This window comes from Bos javanicus, chromosome 16 (genome assembly GCF_032452875.1).
Source record: "Bos javanicus breed banteng chromosome 16, ARS-OSU_banteng_1.0, whole genome shotgun sequence".
Taxonomy (NCBI): domain Eukaryota; kingdom Metazoa; phylum Chordata; class Mammalia; order Artiodactyla; family Bovidae; genus Bos; species Bos javanicus.
In genome coordinates, this window is record NC_083883.1 from 57,066,045 (window position 1) to 57,091,446 (window position 25,402).

Sequence of the window (25,402 nt, forward strand, 5' to 3'; positions counted from 1 at the left end):
CCTTGCCTCCTTAGCCTCACTTTCAGCCACTCAACCCCCTCACCTACTCTGTCCTGATGCCCTGGCCTACTGCTGTTCCCCAAATACATGGAGCAGGGCCTTTGAGCTCGCTGCTATCTTTGCCTGAAGTGAGGTCTCCCAGATTGTCCATGGCTCGATGCCTCATTCCACTTTGCTCTTTGCTCAGATGTTACCTTCTCACTGGCCTTCCTTCTAAAATCCCAAGTGTCTTTCTTCTCTCACTTTCTAATTCCTTTACCTTGCCCTATTGGGCTTCCTAACACTATCCCCACTTGTTTATTGTTTGGCTCTTCCAAGAGAATGTAAGCTCCCTGGTTGAGGGTCTTTATTCTCTTCATTGCTTATATTAGTTTCCCAGGGCTGCTATAACCAAGTACCAAAACCTGAGTGGCTTAAAACAAATTGAGTGTCTCTTGGTTGTGGAGGCTGGAAGTCTGAAATCAAGGTGTCAGCAGGTCCACATTTTCTCTGACAGCTCAAGGGGAGGATCCTTTCTTGTCCCTTCCAGCCTCTGGGGTTTGTTGGCAATCTTTGTGTTTTTTTTTTTTTTTTAACTTTTTTGTTTGTATTGGAGTACAGTCTATCAACAATATTGTGATAGTTTCAGGTGGACAACAGGGGGACTCAGCCATACACATACATGTATCCATTCTCCCCCGAACTCTCTTCCCATTCAGGCTGCCATATAACATTGAGCAGAGTTCCCTGTGCTATACAGTAGGTCCTTGTTGGTTATCCATTTTAAATATAGCCGTGTGTACATGTCCATCCCAAACTCCCTAACTGTCCCTTCCCCCCATCCTTCCCTCTGGCAACCGTAAGTTTGCTCTCTAAGTCTGGGAATCTGTTTTTGTTTTGTAAATAAGTTCATTTGTATCATGGCTTTTTAGGATTCCATTATATAAGGGATATCATATGATGTTTCTCTTTCTCTGACTTACTGAGAAGTCATTCTCTAGGTTCAGCCATGTTGCTGCAAATAGCATTATTTCATTCCTTTTACTGGCTGAGTAGTGTTCCATTGTGTGTGTGTATATGGATACATACTAATATATATCTTCTCTACCCGTTCCTCCGTTGATGGACCTTTAGGCTGCTTCTGTGTCTTGGCTCTTGTGAACAGTGCTGCAGTGAACACTGGGGTGCCTGTTCACATGCCTGTCTCCTCCTTGAGTGTCTTCATCTTGTCTTCCATTTGAATGTGTCTGTGTCCAAATTTCCCCCTTTTGTAAGGATCGGTTCCACCACCATAAAGACCTCATTTTAACCCTATATCTCTAGACCTCCAAATGAAGTCACATTTTGAGGTGCTGGGGTTTAGTACTTAGATTTATCTTTTTGGTAAGGGGACACAATTTAACTCATACCACTGCTGAGTCTCTGGCTCCAAGTAGACACTCAATGATTGTTTAAAGAAGGAATCAGGATCTACCATTTACTGTCTGTGTAGTTTGGGCAATTTATCTAATCTCTCTGAGTCTTGCATATAATTAGTGATCTCAAAATGGTAACCATTATTAATTTTGCAAACTAGTACATGGAGGACCTGGTGAATGCCTTATGTTGTTACTATGAGGTCTGATAAAGTCATGAATTAAAAGCACCTGGCACTTAGTGTGTGGTTAATAAATGGCAGTTGATTTATTAACTAAAATATGCACTGTCTGAGGTGATAGAACGTATTTCATTTCCTTGCACACAAAACACAGCCGCTGTGCTCAAGAAAAGTGCACTGGTGTCAGAGAACATAGCTATGTAAAGTTGTAACTTCTCTGCTGGAAAATCCTTGGCCAAGAGAACTAGAGCAGGATGAGGAAGAAGAAAAATGCTCAGATTTCCTTTCTGTGTGTCTTCACCCAGAAGGATACCAGTCTATATGTAAGGCAGGGTCTTGGGGCAAGCATCTTTATCAGTGACCTTGATGGGTGCACTCAGATGAATCACTTATTAAGTTTGCAAATGGTAAGAACCTGGAAAGGAAAGTGGGCATCTTGGATGAAAGACTACATTATAAATGGAATCTGCAAGATAAAATATAATGAGGATAAATGGTGGGTCCAGGACATGTATGATATGCAAAAATTGGGAAGATGTGGTTTAATGTGGAGATCCTCAACCTTTGATGGACATCAGAATCACCTGTGCAGTTTTGTGTATCTGTTTTTTAAATAGAGATGTCAGGGCATATCTCAGACCTTCTGAAGTAGACCCTCTGGTGGTGGTACTTAGTAGGTGTCCTTGGTTGACAAAGGTTGAAAACCCCTGGGGTAACTGGGATTTTCTGAGGCTCTGGGCTGAGGCTGTTATTGAGGGGTAACGTGTCTGTGACATTTTGTTCTGGGTTAGTCCTTCTAGAATATGAAGTCTACATGAAGAGGGATTTTTGACTGTCCTGTTAATTGGTGATTCCTGAGAGCCATTACACTCCATGGCATGGAATGGATGCTCAGTGAATTGTTGAATGAATGGACTGAGTTCTGGGAATTTTTCTATGAAAAGGGAAAGACAAGAACACGTCTAGATGTAAATGCCAATTCTAGAAACTAAGTGGGAAGTTGGTAATATAAGTTTATAACACAATATAATAGATTTTAATTTACAAGTGCATAAATTAGAGAGGTGAAGCTGTTTTGATTAGGGGAGAAGTAGGAAGAGACCAGGCCTCCCTGGTGACTCAGATGGTGAAGAATCCACCTACAAGGCTGGAGACCCTGAGTTGGGAAGATCCCCTGGAGGAGGGCATGGCAACCCACTCCAGTATTCTTGCCTGGAGAATCCCCATGGACAGAGGAGCCTGGCGGGCTACAGTCTATGGGGTCACAAAGAGTCGGATATGACTGAGTGACTAAGTACAGCACAGTATAGGAAGAGACCATCCACCTGCTGAATGGTCTCTGGGAAGAGGAATTAGATGTATTCTCCATGCATACCAAGGGTAGACATCCTTGAAGGAGTAGCCACTTCAAGTGGCCACATTTGGAAGAGCTTTCTCTAATGTGTTCAGTGGTCTGAAAATGGACATCCATCAGGAAGACTTTTCTCAGCTTAGGGTTCAAGCAGAGGCCAGTTGTTCCCTGTCATAGATGACAGAGAGTCTTGCATTGCACAGACTATGGAACCAGGTCATCCAGAAGAATGCAATCTTGAAACATTTGTAACCTTGACCAGCCAAAAGTCTTCTCTAATTTTTCTTTCTTGTGTTATGTTTATGAAGAAATTGATAGTCCAACCAATGTGGTCACCGACCGAGTGACTGAAGACACAGTGGCGGTCTCCTGGTACCCAGTCCGGGCGGTCATCGATAAGTACATGGTGCGCTACATCTCCGCTGACGGGGAGACCAAGGACACGGCGGTGCCCAGGGAGCAGAACAGCACTGTCCTGACAGGCCTGAGGCCGGGGGAGGCCTATGAAGTCTACGTGTGGGCTGAGAGGGGCAACCAGGGGAGCAAGAAGGTGGACACCACGGCCCTCACAGGTAACAGGAGAAGGGGAGTCATCTCTTATTCTCTCCCATCTCTAAATAAACAGACTTCCTCACGGCAGGGAGAAGATTGATTCTTGAATTAGGAGACCGAATCCCACCTAGCACCAGCTCTTTTGTTTGCAGGGGCAGGGGGTTGCCAAAGCAATTTTAAATTTCTTAATTATGAATTTTTCCCCTTTTTAACCTCAAGCAAAAGAGGTCATCCTTTTAATTTGAATCAGAAGGTCATACTTACGTGGGTTGAAATTCTACATGCGACTCCCTCAGAGCAGAGGAACACTTTCTAATTTTCATTTTTTTTTTGGATGTGAAAACTCAAAACATTTGGCTGACAGTGAATTTGAATGCTTATCTCAGCTTGCAGTGATGGCACAGGCACTGTGTGTGTAATCTGGAGCTGTCTTTCAGACCATGAAAATGGTTTGCCTCCTGAGTCAACATTTACCAAGTGTACCAATTCTAACTTTATGCTTTCCGAAACTGTAAGGGCTCCCTCACTCCATCCCATCATTCTGCTTGGCTGGGGCCTGCAGGTGTCCTGAGGCTGCATGGGAATGTATATCCCAGACATTCCTTCTGCTTAAACCCTCCTCTGGCACCAACTTTGAATTCAGAAAGCCTAATCCTGGAATCCATGACGTCCCACACACGTGACAGGAATCCTAGAAAAGTATTCACCTATTGATAGACTTCTGTTTTGGACAGTCTCTTAGTGTCAAGATGCTCAGAAAAGCTGATAATCAATTAGCAATACGGTTTCAGAAGCTTGACTGTCCAAGTTTTAATCTCAGCTCTACCATTTATTAGCCGAGAGATTTGGGGTAACTTATTTCACTTCTGTTCCTCAGATTCTTGTCTATTAGATGGGGCACGTAACTCTACATCACTGGGTTAGTGTGAGGATTACATGAATTAATCCATGTAAGTACCTGACATAGAGGTGGTGGTGGTTTAGTTGCTAAGTTGTATCCAACTCTGGGACTGCATGGACTGTAGCCCTCCAGGCTCTTCTGTCCATGGGATTCTCCAGGCAAGAATAATGGAATGGGTTGCCATTTCCTTCTCCTGACCTAGGAATTGAACCCAGGTCTCCTGCATTGCAGGCAGATTCTTTACCAACTGAGCTACAAGGGAAGCCCCTACCTGACATAGAGAGTGCTACATAAATCATAGTTGTGCTTATTTCTTGCTTGGGCTGCTATAGCAAAACACCATGGGCTGGTTGGCTTAAACAACAGAACCTTATTTCCTGCAGTTCTGGAGCCTGGAAATTCCCATGATCTGGATGCCAGTTGATTCATTTATTGGTGAAGGCCCTCTTCTCGACTTACAGATGCTTCCTTCTTCTTTACATGCTGGAGAGGAGGAGGTTCTGGTCTCCTCTTTTTCTCAGAGAGACATTAATCCCACCATGGGAGCCCCATCCTTATGATCTCATCTAAAGCTCATTCCCTCCCAAGGGTCCCTCCTCCAAATACCATCAAATGAGGGGTTAGATCTTCGACATATACATTTTGAAAAGACACAAACATTCAGTGCACAGAAATGTTAATCCGCATTTGACCTGGAAGCATTTCATGGTCCAGAGCCTCCTGAGGCCACGTGGTCTTTGTCTCCTCCAGGGGAAGAGGCAGTTGGCAGTAAGAGTGGTGAGATCTAGATTTGTTTAAAGTCAGGGTCAGAAAACCTTCTACAGAAGGCCAGAGAGTAAATATTTTCAGCTTTGGGGACCACACAGTCTCTGGTGTCTACTCCACTCTGCCACTGAAATGAGAAAACAGCCATAGACAGTATGTAAATGAACTGGCATGACTGTGTTCTAATAACACTTGATTTATGTAATCAGGCAGTGGGTCAGATTTGGCTGATGGACGGACCGTAGATTACCAGATCCCGGGTTATATTACACGTGGCCTTCCATTTACCAAGATTTTGGGTGTTGTGAATAGAACATGTGGGTCAACCTTTTAAGAAAACATTTGTTTATTATTTATGTTGACAGTGCTGGATCTTCGTTGCTGTGCACGGGTTTTCCCTAGTTGTGGTGAGAGGCGCTAGTGGGGCTGCTCTAGCTGTGGTGCACGGGCTCTTCGTTGAGGTGGCCTCTCTGGTTGAGCAGCACAGGCTCTCGGCTCGTGGGCTCAAGTCGTTGTGGTGCACAGGCTTCGTTTCCCTGTAGCATGTGGGAGCTTCCCGGACCAAGGGCTGAACCCATGTCCCCTGCATTGGCAGGTGGATTCTTAACCACCGGACCACCGGGGAAGTCCCTGGGTCAACCTTTTTAAGACAGTGAAAGTTGTAATAAAGAAGAGGTTTCCCTGCTCACAGATGAGGGCGGTGTGAATAAGTACCACGGATTAGAGGAGCTACTGGTGCGGTGCTGCCGGGGGTGTCAGGCACGGAGCCGGGCTCTGGGGGTACAGAGGTAGAAGACACGGTTTGCGCTCATACGTTGCTCACAGTCCTCTGGGAGGAGAAGACAAGTGAAAAAGATAAAGTGCAGTGACTTACGTTGTGTTAGCATAACCCTGGAACTATGGGAGTCTGAAAAAAGGTAGGGGTGAGAGCGGTCATGGCAGCCCACAGGCGGAGGTGACGCCTGAAGAGTCTAGAAGGATGGGCGGCTGTTGGCAGTGGGAGCAGCCCATGCAAAGAAGGACAGGGAGGCCTGGCGTGCTGCAACCCATGGGGTCGCAAAGAGCCAGACACGACTGAGCGGCTGGACAGCCAAGGTGTGGAAATATGACAGGCTGGTTTTCATGGCTTAACATCAGCTTATCTTGGTAATGTTATCTTTAGTGGTGTTTATGGTGGGTGGGTGGGTGAGAGGGGTGGAGTGTGGAAAGATGAAGCTGGGACGGAGAAGCCAGCTCCAAATCCCAGGATAAACTGTCCTTTCATGTCAGCTGTTGGTGGTACATTCCGAGCTCCTGTGCTCCTTCTGGCATGTTCTCCCTTGTCTGTGTATCCCACCGAGCTGGCCTGGCCACACTGGCAAGTTATGGTGTAGAGGTCTGAAATAAAGCTGTTGTCATAGAAAGCTCATCCTTTCAAAGAGGTGGTTTTTGAAACAGGAGAGTAAAGGCATGCTAATCATTACACCTGATTCCTTAGATTATTGACTTTTTTAAGGGTTTGCGTTTTGAGGAGAAAGTGATATTTCATACCTTAAGTGACATTCGTAATAGCAAAGAGCTCATATTTAAGATTTACTATGCAATATCTCATTTACCATTCATCATAAACAGAGGTAGGTACTGACATTTCCTTCTTTGTAGAGACAAGGAGACCAAGACTTAAGTTGTATAGTTTGTTCTAAGTTGGCAACCAGGAAATAGTGGAACCCAGGTTTCAACTGCATAGAAACTCAGACAAGTAGGATTATTTTTATCCACCTAGACATCAAATACTTTAAAAGTCTCCAAGTTCTCTGGCCTCAGACATAATGTTTTATATGGAAAGAACTGACAGCTTCTACTTATTGGATATTTTTCTTCCAAAAGAAAATATTAGATCTGATGCAAAGATTTATTGAAGTGTAACTGCTTTCCAGTATAAGGAGTCAGGAACTAAAAGAGTACATTATGTAAATCCAGGGTAATGGAGAAATGTGTATATGAAGACAAATTCTTTTTACTCAAAGGCAACTTGTAGAGAAAAGTTTATAGAGTTGAGACTCAATATAGGCTTTGTCTGTAAACCTTACTTTTCATTAAATGCAAATGGCTCATTCTTGGAAATTTCAGACCACTTGCTTAATTAAACCCATAAGTTATCCCAACTATTGGCATATAACACACTCTGAAATTTGTTGAGGTCATCATTTTGGTTGTTTGTGTGCTGGCCTTTCACAAATTAGTGAGTTGGCAAATGGTACACTTTTTTATCTCTTAAAGAAATTGACAGCCCTCAGAACCTGGTGACCGAGCAGGTGACGGAGAACACGGCCACCGTCTCCTGGGCCCCGGTGCAGGCCGTCATCGACAGGTACCTGGTGCGCTACACCTCTGCTGACGGAGACACCAGGGAGGTTCCAGTGGGGAAGGAGCAGAGCAGCACCGTCCTGACGGACCTGAGGCCGGGTGTGGAGTACACGGTCCACGTGTGGGCGCAGAAGGGGGACCGGGAGAGCAGGAAGGCCGACACCAAGGCCCCGACAGGTAACAAGAGAAAGATGGTCAATGGGGATTGAAGTTTGAGGGTGTGGATTTGGATGTGCATGGTGACAAAAGATGTGTCTTGAGTTGAGAGACTTTGCAAAGCAGAGACTGAAAGCTCAAAGGAGATGGTGAGTTCTAGTGGTGATCTCATCGTGCTGCCCTTCCTGACGGTGACAGCTACTCATGGAGCCACTCAGCCGACTAGAAGACAGAAGGAAAGCTGTGCAGTGGCTGTGTTTTTAGCAGACTCAGTCAAGATACTGATAGGATCTGGTCATTGCAATGATTATGATAGTACTTCTAGAACGATTGCTTGGGAAGTAGCCCCTGATAGAATGGTAAATTAGATACCCCAAAATCATGCCAGGTACTTGATGGATTGTTTTGATGTGCCATAATGTTGCTAAAGAAGACATTGTTCCTCCCACATTTTAGGGAGTTGGAAGCTAAGGAAGTATGTCAGCTTTATAATGAGGAGTCCTTTGATGTGGAGAACCAGGGGTTACTTTCTCCCTTGACTCCCACCAGGGAATCTGGGATGGGAAAGCCATTGTCTTGTGCTAAGAGGGCTCTAGGAGATAAAAATCTCTGTGATGGGGTGATGGGTATCTCTTATGTTGCTTCAAGGCTTAGTCTTTCCCAAATGTTTTCTTAAAGAAATCGACAGCCCCCAGAACCTGGTGACCGAGCAGGTGACGGAGAACACGGCCACCGTCTCCTGGGCCCCAGTGCAGGCCGGCATCGACAGGTACCTGGTGAGCTACACCTCTGCTGACGGAGACACCAGGGAGGTTCCGGTGGGGAAGGAGCAGAGCAGCACCGTCCTGACGGGCCTGAGGCCGGGCGTGGAGTACACGGTCCACGTGTGGGCGCAGAAGGGGGACCGGGAGAGCAGGAAGGCCGACACCAAGGCCCCGACAGGTAATGGAGCACATATTGTCACTGTGTCACTGCTAAGCTCATGGTCTGTCTAGGTTGGTTTTCCTTCTCTCACCTTAGCAGAAAGAGAGGCTTAAGGATGAGCAGGCTGGTATCCTCGCATAGGAAATTGTGTACCCCTTTCTTCCATGGCGTGGCTTCTCTTAGAATGTGTAGCTTGTCCTGTTTGGTTAAAGACCAAAGTTTAGGCTTTCAACACTGACGTTCCTGCTTACGGTCATTTGTCTGTCTGTGCACCTGCTTTGTTGTTTACACCGAAAACCTTCCCCTTCATAAGGGATAAATATAAAGAAAGCACAAGTAATGACCATGCTGAGGGATGGGCTGATCCAAAACCAAATTTCTTCCTTCCTCACCAGTTTAAAGCCTTTCCACGGTGCTTATTTTTGTTTCTGCCCTTTGGATGAACATTTTTGGTAGAAATGATGGTGTTTTATTGGTTCAGAATAAGCAAATGTCTAAGTCACTTTAAGCCCCCAATATGTTTCATTTTAGTAATTAAGATATATACATCCAAGTAATTGTACATATTTGAAAGTTAAACCTGCTCTTCTTCATCAGCTTGGGCCATTCGTGGGTGGACTGCCTGCCACGGAGAGGGGTGTGCTTGGCTTCTCTCATATTTCTCTTCTGTTCTTCAAGCACTGTTCTTCCAGAGTGCTAGCTAGACTTTCTGACCCATTAATGTTTTGTGTGTGGGAGTTCAGGGGTCAGCAGGAGGAGAGGTGAGGGATCTCACTTGACAGTTACAGTCACAGCTGGCTTGAGTCTGCCAATGGTGCCCAACAAGGATTAAAACCAACTTTTCCTTCATGGAACACTTCCTTGGTTCTTCAGAGACAGCTCATCTGTCCTCTTCCCTCAACTCTTTCACTGGAGTGATCTTGTGGGTGGGGTCTCTTCACCCTTCTGGATGATTCCCTTCGACAGCTTCTAAAGTAACCCCAGGTGGGCTATCCTTGCCTTGGTCCACATCTGGCCATGTGGAACGCACAGGCACCCTTTGTCCACGCAGCCAGATATATGTTTTTTTTTTTTTTTTCCCAACGTTGCAGTGTCTCCTTTCTCTGCAGCAAGGCAACCAGCAGTTTTTTCACACCTCAGATATTTTATGCACAGGTCAGACACCAGCGCATGGTGTTCCCTAAGCTTTGGTCATGTTTTCTCAACCTGGGCACTGCTAATAATTCTTTGTTGCAGGGGTCTGTCTTGTACACTGTAGCATGTTTAGGAGCATCTGTGACCTCTACCCATTTGGGGCCAGGAGCCTCCCTATTCCACAATGAACTGAGGTCACCCCTGGTTGAGAACTTTTGCTCTAGAGTATACCTGTGCAGGTCAGCAAGGGATCCTATTGCAACTGTTTACTCGAGGCTTGGCCCTCACCCATGGGACTCTCTGTGTAACTCTTTTCAAAGAAATCCACTCTCTAAGTCCCACCTCTTTGTGCTCTCCAACCTCATTCATAGTCTGTAGTTGGTTGATCAATCAAAGGCCACAAAACTGTTGCACCCACCTTGGCTTTGGGCCCTCAGGTTGGAATGTAGATACTTATTTTCTTGGGGTCAGGCCTAAGCCAAGATAAGGATGGTCCCACTTGAACATATGATTGTAAGTCTATGATAAGACCTTGGGTAATGGCTTTTGCAATCAACTATAGGCATATCTCCAAAATATTGTATTTGTTTCCACATTACTGCAATAAAGTGAACATCACAATCAAGAAAGTCACATGAATTTCTTGTTTGCCAGTGCATATAAAAGTTACATTTACACTGCGTTGTAGTCTATGAAATGTAAATAGCATAATGCCTAAAAAATGTATATACTTTAATTAAAAATACTTTTTTGCTAAAAATGCTCATCATTATGTGAACCTTCAGCAAATTGTAGTACCACTGAAGATCACTTGCCACAGATCACCAAAACCAATATAATAAGAATGAAAAAGTTTGAAATATTATGAGCATTACCAAAATGTGGCACAAAGATACAGAGTGAGCAAATGCTGTTGGCAAATGCAAAATGGTGCCAATAACTTGCTGTGTGCAGGTTTTGATTTGTGAAAAGTGTAATATCTGTGATGCACAATAGAGAGAAGCACAATAAAACTAGGTGTGCCTGTATGTGGAACAGAGAAGTGCTCTTATTCTCTTGGTGAATACATTTTTGAATACATTATCTATGTGCAGTATGGAGAAATATAATCTTGTACATTTGTAAAATATCAACAAACTGCTATCATTTAAAATAGCCTGTGGTCACTGGGCATGCGCTCTGTGCCAGAAACTGTTACAAAGGGCATGTTATTAACTCCTATGATACTCAACTCTACAGAATATGTACTCATGTTATCTCCCTATGCCTTTTTTTCCTATAAACACTGATAACCATATTATAGTCAAGACCCCTTTCTACATGACGTTTGTTGGTCTTGGTTTTCAGAGCTACCCTGGAGAGATGTACAATAACTGTTGAACACCCCCGTTTTACAGATGCAGAGAAGTGAAGTGAATTGCCCAGGGTCACAAAGCAAGTTAATAATTTATGAGATTAGATGCATGCATGGACCAGTAGGGCTCAGAGGTACCTGAGACCATACAACCTGAAGGCAAGATTTACAGATCAAGAAACTGAGGCCCAGCCGGAGACAGCTGGGTTGTCCAGAGCCACGGCTCTCCTGACTCCGGGTCTACTGCTCATTCTGCTGTTCTGTGCTTCCTCCTTGAAAATCCTCAAGTCTGGATGTATAAAGAGATCTATGTCCATGAAACAGCTGAAACCTGACATATGAGATAGGAAAATTATGAGAACAGGAAACTACCCCGCCCCAAGCAACGTGGCCACAAGATTTCACTCTGTGAATAGTGTTTATTGATCAGCATCTTCCTTTCAGACATTGACAGCCCCCAAAACCTGGTGACTGAGCAGGTGACGGAGAACACGGCCACCGTCTCCTGGGCCCCGGTGCAGGCTGTCATCGACAGGTACCTGGTGCGCTACACCTCTGCTGACGGAGACTCCGGGGAGGTTCCGGTGGGGAAGGAGCAGAGCAGCACCGTCCTGACAGGCCTGAGGCCAGGCGTGGAGTACACGGTCCACGTGTGGGCGCAGAAGGGGGACCGGGAGAGCAGGAAGGCTGACACCAAGGCCCCGACAGGTAAGGGAGCATTGCTGTTTAGAAATGGAACCCCTGACATGCTAAAGTCAATGGCTGGTCAAGTTTTGTGTTCCTGAACTGACAGTGGCAGAATCGATGATTTCTGGAAGACCAGGAGGGTAGACTTCTGCCAAACCACATACCATCCCTCACTTCCTTTTTATACATTACATCAAAATAAGGGGCTCACATTTGGCCTCATACTTTGATCTTGCAAAGATAAATGGTAATTGGTTTTATCTATCCACTGTCCCTCCAACTGTGAATTTACTTTGTGATAAATCATTAAACATTTCTTCTTGAAAGGAAAGAAATAAGCCACATGTTAGGATCTGTGAGGTAAGTACCTTAGGAAAATGACTTGCGCTGCAATCTCTTCGGAACAAGGAAGTCTTATGGCTTTCTTAGTGGAGAAATTCTCTTTTGATTGCTGTGTACTCCATTCTGAGGATCCTAAGGTTGCACTTTTAAATAGTAACAGTTCATAATTTTTAAAGCTCTTTCATCTCTGTTTCTCATTTTTTAAGAACAGACTTATTGAGTTATAATTTACATACTATAAAGTCCACCTTTTTATAGTGTGTGTGATTCAGTGGTTTTTAGTATATACAGAATGGAGCAGCCATCACCACTGTCTAATTCAGAATATTTTCATCACTCTTAAAACAAACCCCAGACATTAGCAGTTGTTCCCCAGCACTGCTTCCTCCAGCCTTAGGAAGCTACATACTTTCTGTCTGTAGAGAGTTCCTTATTCTGGACATTTCATATAAATAGATTCATAGAATATGTGGCCCTTTGTGGCTGACTTCATTCACTAAGCATAATATTTTCAAGGTTCACCCATGTTGTAGCTTGTGTCCATACATTTTATTGCTGAATAATATTTCATTGCTTCTGCTAAGTCACTTCAGTCGTGTCCGACTCTGTGCGACCCCATAGATGGCAGCCCACCAGGCTCTGCCATCCCTGGGATTCTCCAGGCAAGAACACTGGAGTGCGTTGCCATTTCCTTCTCCAATATTTCATTACATGGATCTAATTCATTCTGTTTATCCGTTTGTCAGTTGATGAGCATTTGGGTTGTTTCCACTTTGGGGCTATGGTGAATAATGATGTTGTGAGCATTTATGAACGAATTTTTGTGTGGGCATATGTTTTCCATTCTTTTGGCTATATACCTAGGAGTGGAATTCCTGGGTCATATGGTAACTCTATGTTTAACTGTTGAGGAGCTGCCAAATTGTTTCCAGAGCAGTGGCACTATTTTACATTCCTACCAGCAATGAATGAGAATTATATTCTTCATTTCATTGGTACTCAGAGGAATTCATTGAGACGGGTAGAGCAGGAATCAATATCCCCATTTTACAGCTGAGAAACCTCAAATACAGAGACGTGAATGATTTCGACAAGTCACAAAGTTAGCTGATGATTCATGAAATATTCATGGAATATTATGGTACCTTAAAATCTATTTGGCAAGGCCCACATTTTACAAATGAGGATGGAGACCCAGCCAGGGGTGGCAGAGTTGTGCAGGGCCGCTGCTGGCTGATGATCGAGCTGGACCTAGAGCCCAGGTCTGCTGGCTCCAGCCCGTAGCTCCTCCTGGTGGTCCTCCCCTCTGCCTCCTGGGCTGGGATTGGAGTGGAGCTCTTCTGACTCTGGATCCAGTGCCCATTCTGCTGTCTTGTGCCACCTGCTTGAGGATCCAAGAGTCCAGCTGTGGTGAGAAGACCTACATCCATGAAACAACTAAAAATCCACACAGGAGACAGGAAATCCATAAGAATGGAGACTGCCTCACCCCAAGGAACATGGTCTCATTCTCTGGTGCTTGCTAATAGTGTACTTTACCTTTTAGACATCGACAGCCCCAAAAACCTGGTGACCGAGCAGGTGACGGAGAACACGGCCACCATCTCCTGGGACCCGGTGCAGGCCGTCATCGACAGGTACCTGGTGCGCTACACCTCTGCTGACGGAGACACCAGGGAGGTTCCGGTGGGGAAGGAGCAGAGCAGCACAGTCCTGACGGGCCTGAGGCCAGGCGTGGAGTACACGGTCCACGTGTGGGCCCAGAAGGGGGACCGGGAGAGCAGGAAGGCTGACACCAAGGCCCCAACAGGTAACAGAGCACTGTTCTTTGGGAACGTAAGGCCTGTCATGCTAAGGCTATGCCTCATCTAGTTTTGGTTTCCTGAACTGAAAACTGGCAAAGCTGATGATTTATGGAAGGGCAGGATGGTGTTCCATCATAATGTACTGCATGTTCCATCTCTCATTTCCCTTTAACTGGTTTCTTTACAAGTCAGGGCCACCTGGCAGCCTCCAAGCTACAAGTCTGCTGTGACTGATGGTCAGGTCCTGCCAGTGCTCCTTCCGAGTGTGTGAGTCTTCTGTTCAGTATTGAGGCTCTCCTGTTGAGTTTGTGATTGGAAACAGAAAATGAAAATCAAATGCCATGAATATTAACTGTAATGTGTTCAAAACTCAACTTCAAAAAGTAGACTTTACATCTACCAAAGTGAGTAGTTGTATGTGGTTTGCTTTACTATAATGAGATATTTGAGGATAAGGATAATTTCTATGTTATGTTCTGGCTTCCCTGGTGGCTCAGTGGTAAAGAATCCACCTGCAATGCAGGAGCTGCAGGTTCGACCCCTGGGTCAGGAAGACCCCCTGGAGGATGGTAAGGCAACCCACTCCAGTATTCTTGCCTGGAGGATCCCATGGACAGAGTAGCCTGGCAGGCTACAGTCCATGGGGTCACAAAGAGTCAGACATGGCTGAAGTGACTTAGCACACACATGCACGTGCATGGGTTTATGTCTGAACTTTTTATAGTTGATTTATAATATTGTGTTATTTTCAGGTGTAACTTCTAGGTTATATCCTCATCTTATTGTGAAAGAGATGTATGATTATATTTCTGTACTGTGATTTAGCCAGCAAACCAGCATTACAAGTGAATCTATGATCTGCTAAAGCATATTAAAACTGGATTTTAATTTTGCCGATTCATTTAACAACATATGTTGAGCATTTTCCATGGGCCCTACTCCCTCCTAGGCAGTGGGAACCCCAAGGGGAGTAGAACATAGCCCTCTTCCTCTGGGAGCTTATATTGGCATCTGGCTGGTAGAATCATCTTGTATGAACTGAGAAGTCTTTGTTGACATGATGCTAGAAACAAAATTTTTAGCTACTGTGGTGTTGGAGAAGACTCTTGAGAGTCCCTTGGACTGCAAGGAGATCCAACCAGTCCATACTAAAGGAGATCAGCCCTGGGTGTTCATTGGAAGGACTGATGTTGAAGCTGAAAGTCCAATACTTTGGCCATCTGATGCGAAGAGCTGACTCATTTGGAAAGACCCTGATGCTGGGAAAGATTGAGGGCAGGAGGAGAAGGGGATGACAGAGGATGAGATGGTTGGATGGCATCACCGACTCAATGGACATGGGTTTGGGTGGACTCTGGGAGTTGGTGATAGACAGAGAGGCCTGGCTTGCTGCAGTTCATGGGGTCGCAAAGAGTCAGACACGACGGAGCGACTGAACTGAACTGAACTGAGCAGAGACCATGTCTTCTTCAACTGAACCCTGCAAACTGTCTAGTCCCATGCCTTGTATATAGTGGGCATTTGACATATGCCTAATGAATGAAGAAAGAAATTTGTCTTTCTAAACTCTTGGTAGAGGTAATAGTACAGACACTCGGGTTTTGGTCTACTGTGCTTTCTCCTTGAGGAGTCAAAGTCTTTATGGGGACAGAACACATATGTCCATGATGCAGTTAGAGCACGCAAGATGGAAATCCCACGAAACATGAAAGGGTGTCACCCCAAGCAAGGTGGCTGTGATTTTATCCAAATTGATTGTTGTTTTCTTTTCAGACATTGACAGCCCCCAAAACCTGGTGACCAAGCAGGTGACAGAGAACACGGCCACTGTCTCCTGGGACCCGGTGCAGGCCGTCATCGACAGGTACCTGGTGCGCTACACCTCTGCTGACGGAGACACCAGGGAGGTTCCGGTGGGGAAGCAGCAGAGCAGCACCGTCCTGACGGGCCTGAGGCCGGGCGTGGAGTACACGGTCCACGTGTGGGCCCAGAAGGGGGACCGGGAGAGCAGGAAGGCCGACACCAAGGCCCCGACAGGTAACATGAGGGACAAGAAAAGCAAACTAGGGTTTTTCACTGTGGGCCGATCTACTGCTGCTGAATTACGGCACTGCTGCTTTTGTGGCCCATGTCCTCAGGGACTGTGGATTATATTAGGAGTTTATAGTAAAAAAACAAAACACAACAACAAGCTCCATTCACCTAAAGAAAGAACAAAGCATAATAATGGGCCCAGTACTGAGCAATCCCATGAATGTGTTAAAACTGTTTTCCAAAGCCTGTGTTTTTAATGACAATGCTTCTCAGCTATAGGAAATTATTAGGAATAAGATAGAGCCAATATAAAATTCTTGAAACCACTGCATTAAAGTACTGTTTTGTAGCAAGCTATTTGATTTTATTTTTTACTTAATAGGTGGTGTTTAGATTAAAGGAACAAATGTAACTTTTGGCCGTTGAAGGTCAGTGTTCATTTCAACATGCAGCTAAATTTTAATGAATATTTTGTAAGTGCCAGGCCTGGGATATAGCAGTAAACAAAATAAATATGATTCCTACTGTCTTGAAGTCCAGTGGGAAAGACAGACAGTCAACAAGCAAATGCATTTTTAACTATAAATTATAAGTTTTGTGAAGGGGATGAACATGGTATATGTGTAGATAATAACAGGGCAGGGATGAAATGGGGGAGTAGTAGATAACACAGGAAGCTCAACCTGGTACTCTGTGACAACCTAGAGGGGTGGGATGGGATGGGAAGAGGTAGGGAGGTTCAAGAGGGAGGGAGTATATGTATACCTATGGCTGATTCATGTTGATGTACTGCAGAAACCAATACAACATTGTGAAGCAATTATCCTCCAATTAAAAATAAATTAAAAAAAAAGATGCACATTGACAGAAACACCCAAATAACAGTGGCTTAAACAAGAAAGAAATTTATTTCTCTCTTGTGGAATGGTCAGAGCATAAGGGGCCAAGGCTGATATGATAGCTCCATGGTTCAGGAGACCCAAGCTCCTTCCATATTGTTGCTCAGCCATTCATAGGGAGTTTTCCCAGAAAAACCCAAATGAACTTCTTGGCCAATCCAATACATGGTCATCACCCATCCTCACTCCAGGCAGTGGAAAGGGGCATGGGAAAGGGAAGAGATGCCTGCACTGCACATGTCACTCCTCACATTCCCCCGGCTAGACCGAAGACACAGTGTCCCTCACCACAAGGGGAACTGGGAAATGGAGTCTTTAGCTTGATGGCCATGTGTCCAGCTTACAGTTCTGTTATACTGTCCCATCCAATACAGTGGCCACTAGCAACATGTGGCTAATTAAATTTTTAACTAACAGTAATTTAAAAATTACTTTCTCCTTGAAAGAAAAGCTATGACCAACCTAGACAGCATATTAAAAAGCAGTCATTACTTCACTGACAAAGGTCCATCTAGTCAAAGCTATGGTTTTTCCAGTAGTCATGTATGGATGTGAGATTGGACCGTAAAGAAAGCTGAGCACTGAAGAATTGATGGTTTTGAACTGTGGTGTTGGAGAAGACTCTTGAGAGTCCCTTGGACTGCAAAGAGATCAAACCAGTCAATCCTAAAGGAAGTCAGTCCTGAATATTCATTGGAAGGACTGATGTTGAAGCTGAATATCCAATACTTTGGCCACCTGATGCGAAGAACTGACTCATTGGAAAAGACCCTGATGCTGGGAAAGATTGAAGGTGGGAGGAGAAGATTGAAGGTGGGACGACAGAGGATGAGATGGTTGGATGGCATCACTGATTCAATGGACATGAGTTTGAGCAGGCTCCAGGAGTTGGTGATGGACAGGGAAGCCTGGCGTGCTGCAGTCCATGGGGTCGCAAAGAGTCGGACACGACTGAGCGATTGAACTGAACTGAACTGAATTTAAAAATGATTTCCTCAGTTGCACTAACCACACTTCCAATGGTCAGTAGCCACGTGTGACTAACATATAGATTCTACACTATTCCCATCATTGCAGAGAGATCTCTTGGACAGCGTGCTTGTAGAGGAAGGGCAGAAGGGGGTTGGGGAAAACTAGCCATCTTGGGCAGAGGGAAGAACAAGTGTGTGGCCCTGATTTGGAATAGCACGAGATGGTTGAAGAACTTGAAAGGAGGCTGGTGTCGCTGGAGCATAGAGGCGGGGAGAGAAAGTGGCATGAGATGATGGGGGCAGGGGGAAAGATCAGGTCATACAGGACCACCCAGTACCTCAAAGAGGGAGCATGCTATATCTATTAGGAGAAGAATGGAATGAGGTAAGGTCATTCAGGCCACAGTGAGGAGGATAAATGGGAGAGATGACAGGAGTAGAGGGGGAAGATTTGTCAAGTTGGTAGGGAGAGATGGACAAGTGTGGTGGCAATAGGGATGAGAAAAGAGGACATCAGGGCGTGTATTTTGGATGCATCAATGACAGTGTTTGTTGATGGATGAGATGTGGAGCAGGAAGAAAGTGAGGAACCAAGTATGACATCTGTTTCCGACTTGAGCAACATGGACAATTGGGGCATCTTCTGAGCGATAAACAGATTTGAGGAGAAACATTAAGACTTAATGCTTAAGCTTGAGGCACTCATGGGATTTCTTGCTTAATTGAGAGACTTATTTATTGATTCCACAAGTATTTATTGAATGTTTAATACATGCTAGGTGCTGTGGTGGATATGCTCTTGTAGATACAAGTCAGGGACTCAGAATTGCTAGAAACACAGGGGCTCAGAATTGATAGGCACTGGGGAGCTGTGAGCATCTGGCTGGTGTTTAAAGCTATGGAGGGTCTTCCCTGTTGGTCCAGGGTTGAGAATCCACCTTCCAATGCAGGGGATGCAGGTTCGATCCCCAGTCAGGGAATTGAGATTTCATATGCTGGGGGACATCTACTGAGCACCTCAACTAGAAAGCCCATGTGCCACACCTAGAGAGAAGCCCATGTGCCACAACAAAAGATCCTGCATGCTTCAACGAAGATCCAACATGCTGTGACTAAGACCTGACACAACCCTAAGTAAATGATTAGAATATTAATAAAGCTGCGGACATGGTGGAGATCACCTGTAGACAGAGAGGAAGAGACGGCACCTCAGGTTCCCCTACATTTTCAGATTGCTGATGGAAATCAGAGAGGAGGAGGCAGTTAAGAGAAACCCAGTGGAGTGTATAGTCATGAAAGCCAAGGGCTGAGAGTGTTTTGAGACAGGGGTAGTGGCTCAGCTCTACCAAATGCTGCTCAAAGGTCGAGCAAGGTGAGGATGACAGGTGTCCATTGAATTTGGCAAGATGAGGTTGTTGGTGACCTAGACTAGCAGTTATAGTGATGTGCTGTAGAAAATGCTAAACTTCACTGAGCTGAGGAGTGAACAGGAGGTGGGATATACAGGCAGGTTCTCCTGAGAAGTCTGTCGGTTAAGGGGAGCAGAGGGACGGGAGAGCCTAGAGCTTGTTTGTCTGGGAATGACGGGAGATGGGGAGAGACTGATGGCACAGGTGAGAGAGGGCAGATGAAAGGGAGCAAAGTCCTTGAGAAGGTGAAAGGGCTCAAAATTCAGGAGGAAGAGTGTCTAGGTTTTTTATCTAGTTTTTTTTTTGTTGTTGTTTCTTTGTTTGTTTACTTTAGGCCAGGCCGCACAGCATGTGGGATCCCAGCTCCCTGACCAGGGATCAAACCCACGCCCCCTGAATTGGCAACATAAAGTCTCAACCACTGGACCAGAAGGGGAGTCCCCAGAGTCCAAGTTTTAATGCAAAAAAACAGCAGGATCTTGGACAAGTCTTTTCATTTCTCTAGATCTCCCTTCTCCTCCCCTTTTATGAAAGGGAAGAAGTTTGAAAGATGTAACTTCTCAGCTCTCAAATTCTGTGAAACAAAATAGCTATATACCATGGAGATAGCAAAAGAGGTCCCTTCAGCTGCCATTTGGGTCACTTGTCTTGTTGCTCAGGAGATTTTTTTAAAAATTTTTAAGGGAACTAGAAGGACAAAAAATTTCCATGTCGATAAACTTGGAGAAGATCAAATTCCTTTCAGTTTTAATATAACATTTTTCCAGTGGTTTGTTTCCCCTGGAAAAATGCTTTCAGTGGAATTGTATTGTTAATAAAAGTAACATGAATGGTGATGTGTTCCTTTAACCCTAAAATTCAGCATTTCCTTTTTAAAAAGAAATTGACAGCCCCCAGAACCTGATGACCGAGCAGGTGACGGAGAACACGGCCACCGTCTCCTGGGCCCCGGTGCAGGCCGTCATCGACAGGTACCTGGTGCGCTACACCTCTGCTGACGGAGACACCAGGGAGGTTCCGGTGGGGAAGGAGCAGACCAGCACCGTCCTGATGGGCCTGAGGCCAGGCGTGGAGTACACGGTCCACGTGTGGGCGCAGAAGGGGGACCGGGAGAGCAGGAAGGCCGACACCAAGGCCCCAACAGGTACTGTGAGGGGTGGGGGACACGAGCCCTTCACACCCAACAGGAGATTGCCTTCCTCCACATCTAGTCTGAGGAGGGGAGCAGGGAACACAGTGCTACCCCTGAGGGCATTCTTCAGAGTGCTTCCCTTTTCACCCTTCCGAGGTAACGCCTTGACAGACAGTTTAGGAAGGGAGTGGTGTGAAGGAGCCTGTGTGGAAGGGGGCCTCCCTCACACCCCTCTTCACCCAGCCCAGCTCCCGGGCTCTCCATCCTGACCTGAGGACCTGGCTGGGCCTCTGCTCCAGTTTGGGGAAGAGGGAGGCAAGGAGCCCTTTTTGCCTCCATCTCCACGCTGGAGGCAGTGGTGGAGCATCTTCCTTCTCTCACTGTCCCTCTCCAGTTGGCCACCAAAGGGGCCTGGACTGCCTGTATTTTGTGTGCGTGATGAGGCCTCCCAGGGGCCTGACAGGATCACGCAGCCCACCCTGACGTCCTTGGGTCTCTTTGGACAGCCTGGGCAGAGCCTGGCCATCCCCTGTGCGGCCACAGTATTACCATGTGTGGCCACTGGAACTAGAGGTGCCTTGAATGTATTCATTATCTTTATCAGTTACAGTTAACGGACGTTTTTAGTAAAAAAGTAATACACGCTTATAGTGAAAATTTTCAAACTAAACAAAGGTGTGTAGAAAGAAAAACTCTTCCACATCCAAGGCTCCCCGATACCCAGGACTTCTCTCCTGGGGTAACCAACATCTTCCTCCTTCCTTCTCCCCCTCCCTTCCTCCATCCCCCATCTCCCCCAACCCCAAGCCCCAGTCTCCCTCCCTCTTCCTTTCTCCTCCATTCCTCTCTCTCTCTTTCTTCTTTATCTTCTCTTTGTTTCACTTTCCCCATTAAAAAAAATTTTTTTTTGGCTGCGCTGTGCAGTGTGTGAGATCTTAGTTCCCTGACCAGGGATCAAACCTGCACCCCTTGTAGTGGAAGCTCAGAGTCTTAACCACCGAATCACCAGAGAAGCCCCTTCCCCATTTTTAAAGACAAAAATATTTCATCTTTCTACTTCATAGAAATGTAGAAATAACTAAGACAGACATCTCAGGTTCATAACCTGGGGATGGGTGGGCAAAGGGGTGGCAGAAGCCAGCTCAAGATATTTCCATAGTTAAGGTTTTCCTTTGATTTTGAAACCAGGAAATTCAGTTTTCCCGCGTGATGGATGGAATAAAATCCAGACCAGATGTTATGCTTTAGAAAGCCACACCACGCTGATATTACAGAAACTCAAAATTTGTCAAAACATCCTAATTCGAAACAACAGCTGTGTGATTTCTATTAAAATACTGCATTTCAGTTCTCAGCTGAAATGCTACTGGGTAGAAAATAGCCTGGAGACATCTTTTTTGGAAACTTCTAAATTAAAATCACCCTCTATGATAATGATTTTTCAAAATGGAAATTTCCATTCATATCTTGTTTGCTTAAAAAAAAAGTGAGCTGTCTGACCAATTACTGTGGTGTTGACTAGAATTTTTGCTGAGATGTAGTCTTCATGCTTTCCCTCTGGTGTTTGAGTGCAGAAGTGCGTGGGGATGAGAAGACATCTCTGCTTTTCCTCCATCTCCACTGCCCTGTCTCCCTTTGTCTCCTCTTTTGTACAAGCATCTCCCCTGCTTCTCCATTTTGTACGGGGTATGCCTCTAAGGCTGCACGCTTAGTTACCTAAGACACAGAGCTTTATATTTCTGTACCAACTTAATTTCTATTATAAGTTCCCGTTCTGTTTGTTAGTTGGAAATCTCAGTAAATTTAGAGTCATGCTCCTCCCTCAGGGCTGAGTGTGAGGTCTCAGGTGATTTTCCAAGGCCAGGCATGGGGTCCCATCTGGTTTTTCGGTCATCTTTCTGGGCAGGTGTTTTTACTGAGTGCCCCTGGTTTCTGTATGCAGGGGCCTTTCAGATCTGTTTGCCTCTGCTACTCCCAAACTCAGAGTGCCATTTACCACATCATATATATATATATATATATATATGGGTCTTAGCATTGGGTCTTCATTCCTCCTTGCCACTTTGGGAGCCCTGCCATCTCCAGGACTTTGCTGACCGAAGTTGCTCATACTCACCACTCTCTGCGGCTTCCCTGGTGGCTCAGTCAGTAAAGTATCTGCCTGCAGTACAGGAGACCTGGGCTTGATCCCTGTGTCAGGAAGAACCCCTGGAGAAGGAAATGGCAACCCACTCCAGTATTCTTGCCTGGAGAATCCCATCCCATGGACAGAGGTGCCTGGTGGGCTACAGTTTATGGGGTCACAAGAGTCGGACATGACTGAGTGACTAAACCATCACCACCACCACTCTCTGCAGATCTGCTGGGGAAGTGGGAGCCCAGGTTCACTCCCTCTGAAACTCACCCCTTAACCCTCTTGTCCTCCATGGGTTTATACTTTTAGAAAAATAGATCCTAAAGACCTTATGGCAAAGAGGAATGGAGCCTGCTACTTGCTTGATAGGAAGAAGAAAATGGGAGTGTGTAGGTAGAGAATATAAGCGGAAATCTCAAAAATTACCTCTTCTCATTACCTTAGTAATAATAATTACTTGATGTTTTATATACAGACATTGACCCTCCCCAAAACCTTCATCCTTCTGCTGTAACCCAGTCCGGTGGGGCATTGACCTGGACACCCCCCTCTGCCGAGATCGATGGCTATATTCTGACCTACCAGTTCCCAGACGGCACTGTCAAGGTACCAGACACTTGCCTTTTCTCTTCTGCCCCAGCCTCCATGTACAGCAACTCACTGGGGCCGACCAATAGCTGGTCCATGGCAACCTTCTTATGAACGTGTTGATCCCTACTGATCACTTGCTGTATGCAAGGGAGAATGCTAAACGTGGTCATTTGTGAACAGTGTACGTGTGGTCTCATTTTATGGGACTAACCTTCGTGCCTGCTCCTTCCTAGCTGCCTGTCACGTATCTGCTGGCCACACATCTGTCCCGTGTTACTTCCCCAGTAAATGTTAGCTCCACGAGGACAAGGAATTTTTGTCTGCTTTGCCTCGCCTTGTGTCTGAAGTGTTTGGAACTTAGCACATGGTTGGTGTTCAATAAATATTTATTCAATGAATTTGATTAACCTTATTTCAAGAGTTATACCTCTCACCTGGAATTAGAAAGCCAGCATATTTTTGTGACTTGTCCCAGTGGAAAGTTATTATTCTCTTTCCTTGAAAGAAAAAAGGGAGGAAGGAAAAAAGGAAGGGCACCTTGATATATTCATTATCTCAGTGGTAAAGCTGCCACTATAAGCCTAGGGAGAAAGGTTATTGAAAACCCAGCTATCTCCCTGCCTCAGAGATCAGTGGCCAGCTTCACCTTGCCCATTACTTTCTCAGCTTGGTGTTGCTAGCCTGTTGCTGCCCGTAGTGGCTGTTGTTGGTGCCCCAGCTTGTATCTGGAGGGCAGGAGACCTCATGTGTACTCCCCTCGAGGTCGCTGCCCCGGTGGCAGTTTGAGGTGCTGGTTCCCAGCTAGACCTCCCAGAAGTGCTGAATCTCCATGGCACAGCCCTAAAGAGAAGCGGCTGGAACCTACTGGGATTCTGGGTTACTACTGAGCTCTCAAAAAGACAAAACTCTGCCCTCCCAAGGAGCTTCTGTCATTAGCACCAGGGAGTGCTGTTGACACCGAGGTGCTGCGGGTGATGAGTGAATGTCTGCTGTCTTCTTTGTTTGGTAGGAGGTACAGCTTGGAAGAGGGGACCAGAGGTTTGAGTTGCAAGGCCTTGAGCAGGGTGTCACCCTGCCTGTCTCCTTGGTTGCCTTTAAGGGTGATCGCCAGAGCAGGAGTGTATCTACAAACCTTTCCACAGGTAATGTGACCTCATGCACTCTGAATTAGACTGAAGTGCAGGACAAGCATGGGACAAGCCAGAAAATGTGTCCAAGGAAGAGCGAGTGGTGACAGGGCTCTGGATTTCTCTAGACAAGGGGAAATGGAAGTGGGGTTATGGATTCAGAAGAAATCCATCCCATGGTAAAGAGATGAAGGAAGGGAGTGAAGTGGAGTATTATCTGGTGGAGGGGAAGAGGTGGGGCTTTGGTCAGAGGAGGAAGTGATATGAACTTGACCTTATTTGGTGGCACCAGTGGTAAAGAACCCCCCTGCCAATGCAGGAGACGTAAGAGATGTGAGTTCAGTCTCTGGGTTGGAAAGATCTACTGGAGGAGGACATGGCCAACCCACTCCAGTATTCTTGCCTGGGGAATCCCACAGACAGAGGAGCCTGGCAGCTTGCGGTGCATAGGGTCACAGAGTTGGACACTGAAGTAATTTAGCACACACTAGTACATTTGAGGGGTTTGGTGAGAGCAGGGTGAGTGAGAAAAATAAGACGTGAGTGAAGAGTTGGAAGATACAAAATAGTAGGAGGTTCCAAAATAATTTCTAAACAAAATAAATGATCTTAAAATACGGGACTAGCCCCACTCCCCTCCTCCCGTGCCTTTCTCCTAACAACGCTGTCCTTCTGCTTGGTTCCAGTTGGTGCCCGTTTTCCACACCCTTCGGATTGCAGTCAAGTTCAGCAGAACAGTAACGTCGCCAGTGGCCTCTACACCATCTACCTGCATGGGGATGCCAGCCGGTCCCTGCAGGTGTACTGTGACATGGACACAGATGGAGGCGGCTGGATTGTGAGTCACACAGAGCCCTGGGCAGCTCTATTTCTTCTTCATCCATGGGAGAGAGACACTTTGGTACCTTGCAGCTATTTTCAGAGAACAGAGAACTGTAAGAACAGAGCCTGAGGTACTTGATTCCTGGGATAGAGCAGGCTTGATTACATTCAGGCTGATGTTTGGGAAGGCTTGTGGGTTTATCACCATCTATTAATACTAATGGCCTCTTTACATCAGTTGCCTACATTTTACTCTCTGCAAAGCACACTCATAAACATGACCTTCACATATAAGCTATAGAATGAGAGAGATTATTGCTCATACTTTATAGATGGGTAGATTGAAGCCCAAAAGGAGAAGTGCTCTGACCAAGTCACATGTCATTCAGT

The 25,402-nt window shown here is 45.7% G+C and overlaps 1 protein-coding gene across 7 annotated transcripts in view; it reads left to right on the forward strand.

The window, feature by feature from the left end:
- Positions 1 to 25,402, forward strand: part of TNN (tenascin N) — a 71,163-nt gene that overhangs the window by 27,765 nt on the left and 17,996 nt on the right. For 2 of the 7 annotated variants that reach the window (XM_061383265.1, XM_061383266.1), the window contains 10 exons: positions 3,236 to 3,499; positions 7,405 to 7,668; positions 8,326 to 8,589; positions 11,504 to 11,767; positions 13,635 to 13,898; positions 15,667 to 15,930; positions 20,087 to 20,350; positions 22,948 to 23,078; positions 24,073 to 24,205; positions 24,877 to 25,028. In XM_061383265.1, the coding sequence (XP_061239249.1) occupies positions 3,236 to 3,499; positions 7,405 to 7,668; positions 8,326 to 8,589; positions 11,504 to 11,767; positions 13,635 to 13,898; positions 15,667 to 15,930; positions 20,087 to 20,350; positions 22,948 to 23,078; positions 24,073 to 24,205; positions 24,877 to 25,028 (2,264 nt within the window). The remainder of the gene's footprint in view (positions 1 to 3,235; positions 3,500 to 7,404; positions 7,669 to 8,325; positions 8,590 to 11,503; positions 11,768 to 13,634; positions 13,899 to 15,666; positions 15,931 to 20,086; positions 20,351 to 22,947; positions 23,079 to 24,072; positions 24,206 to 24,876; positions 25,029 to 25,402) is intronic. The other 5 variants (XM_061383268.1, XM_061383269.1, XM_061383267.1 and 2 more) reach the window with 5 other exon arrangements.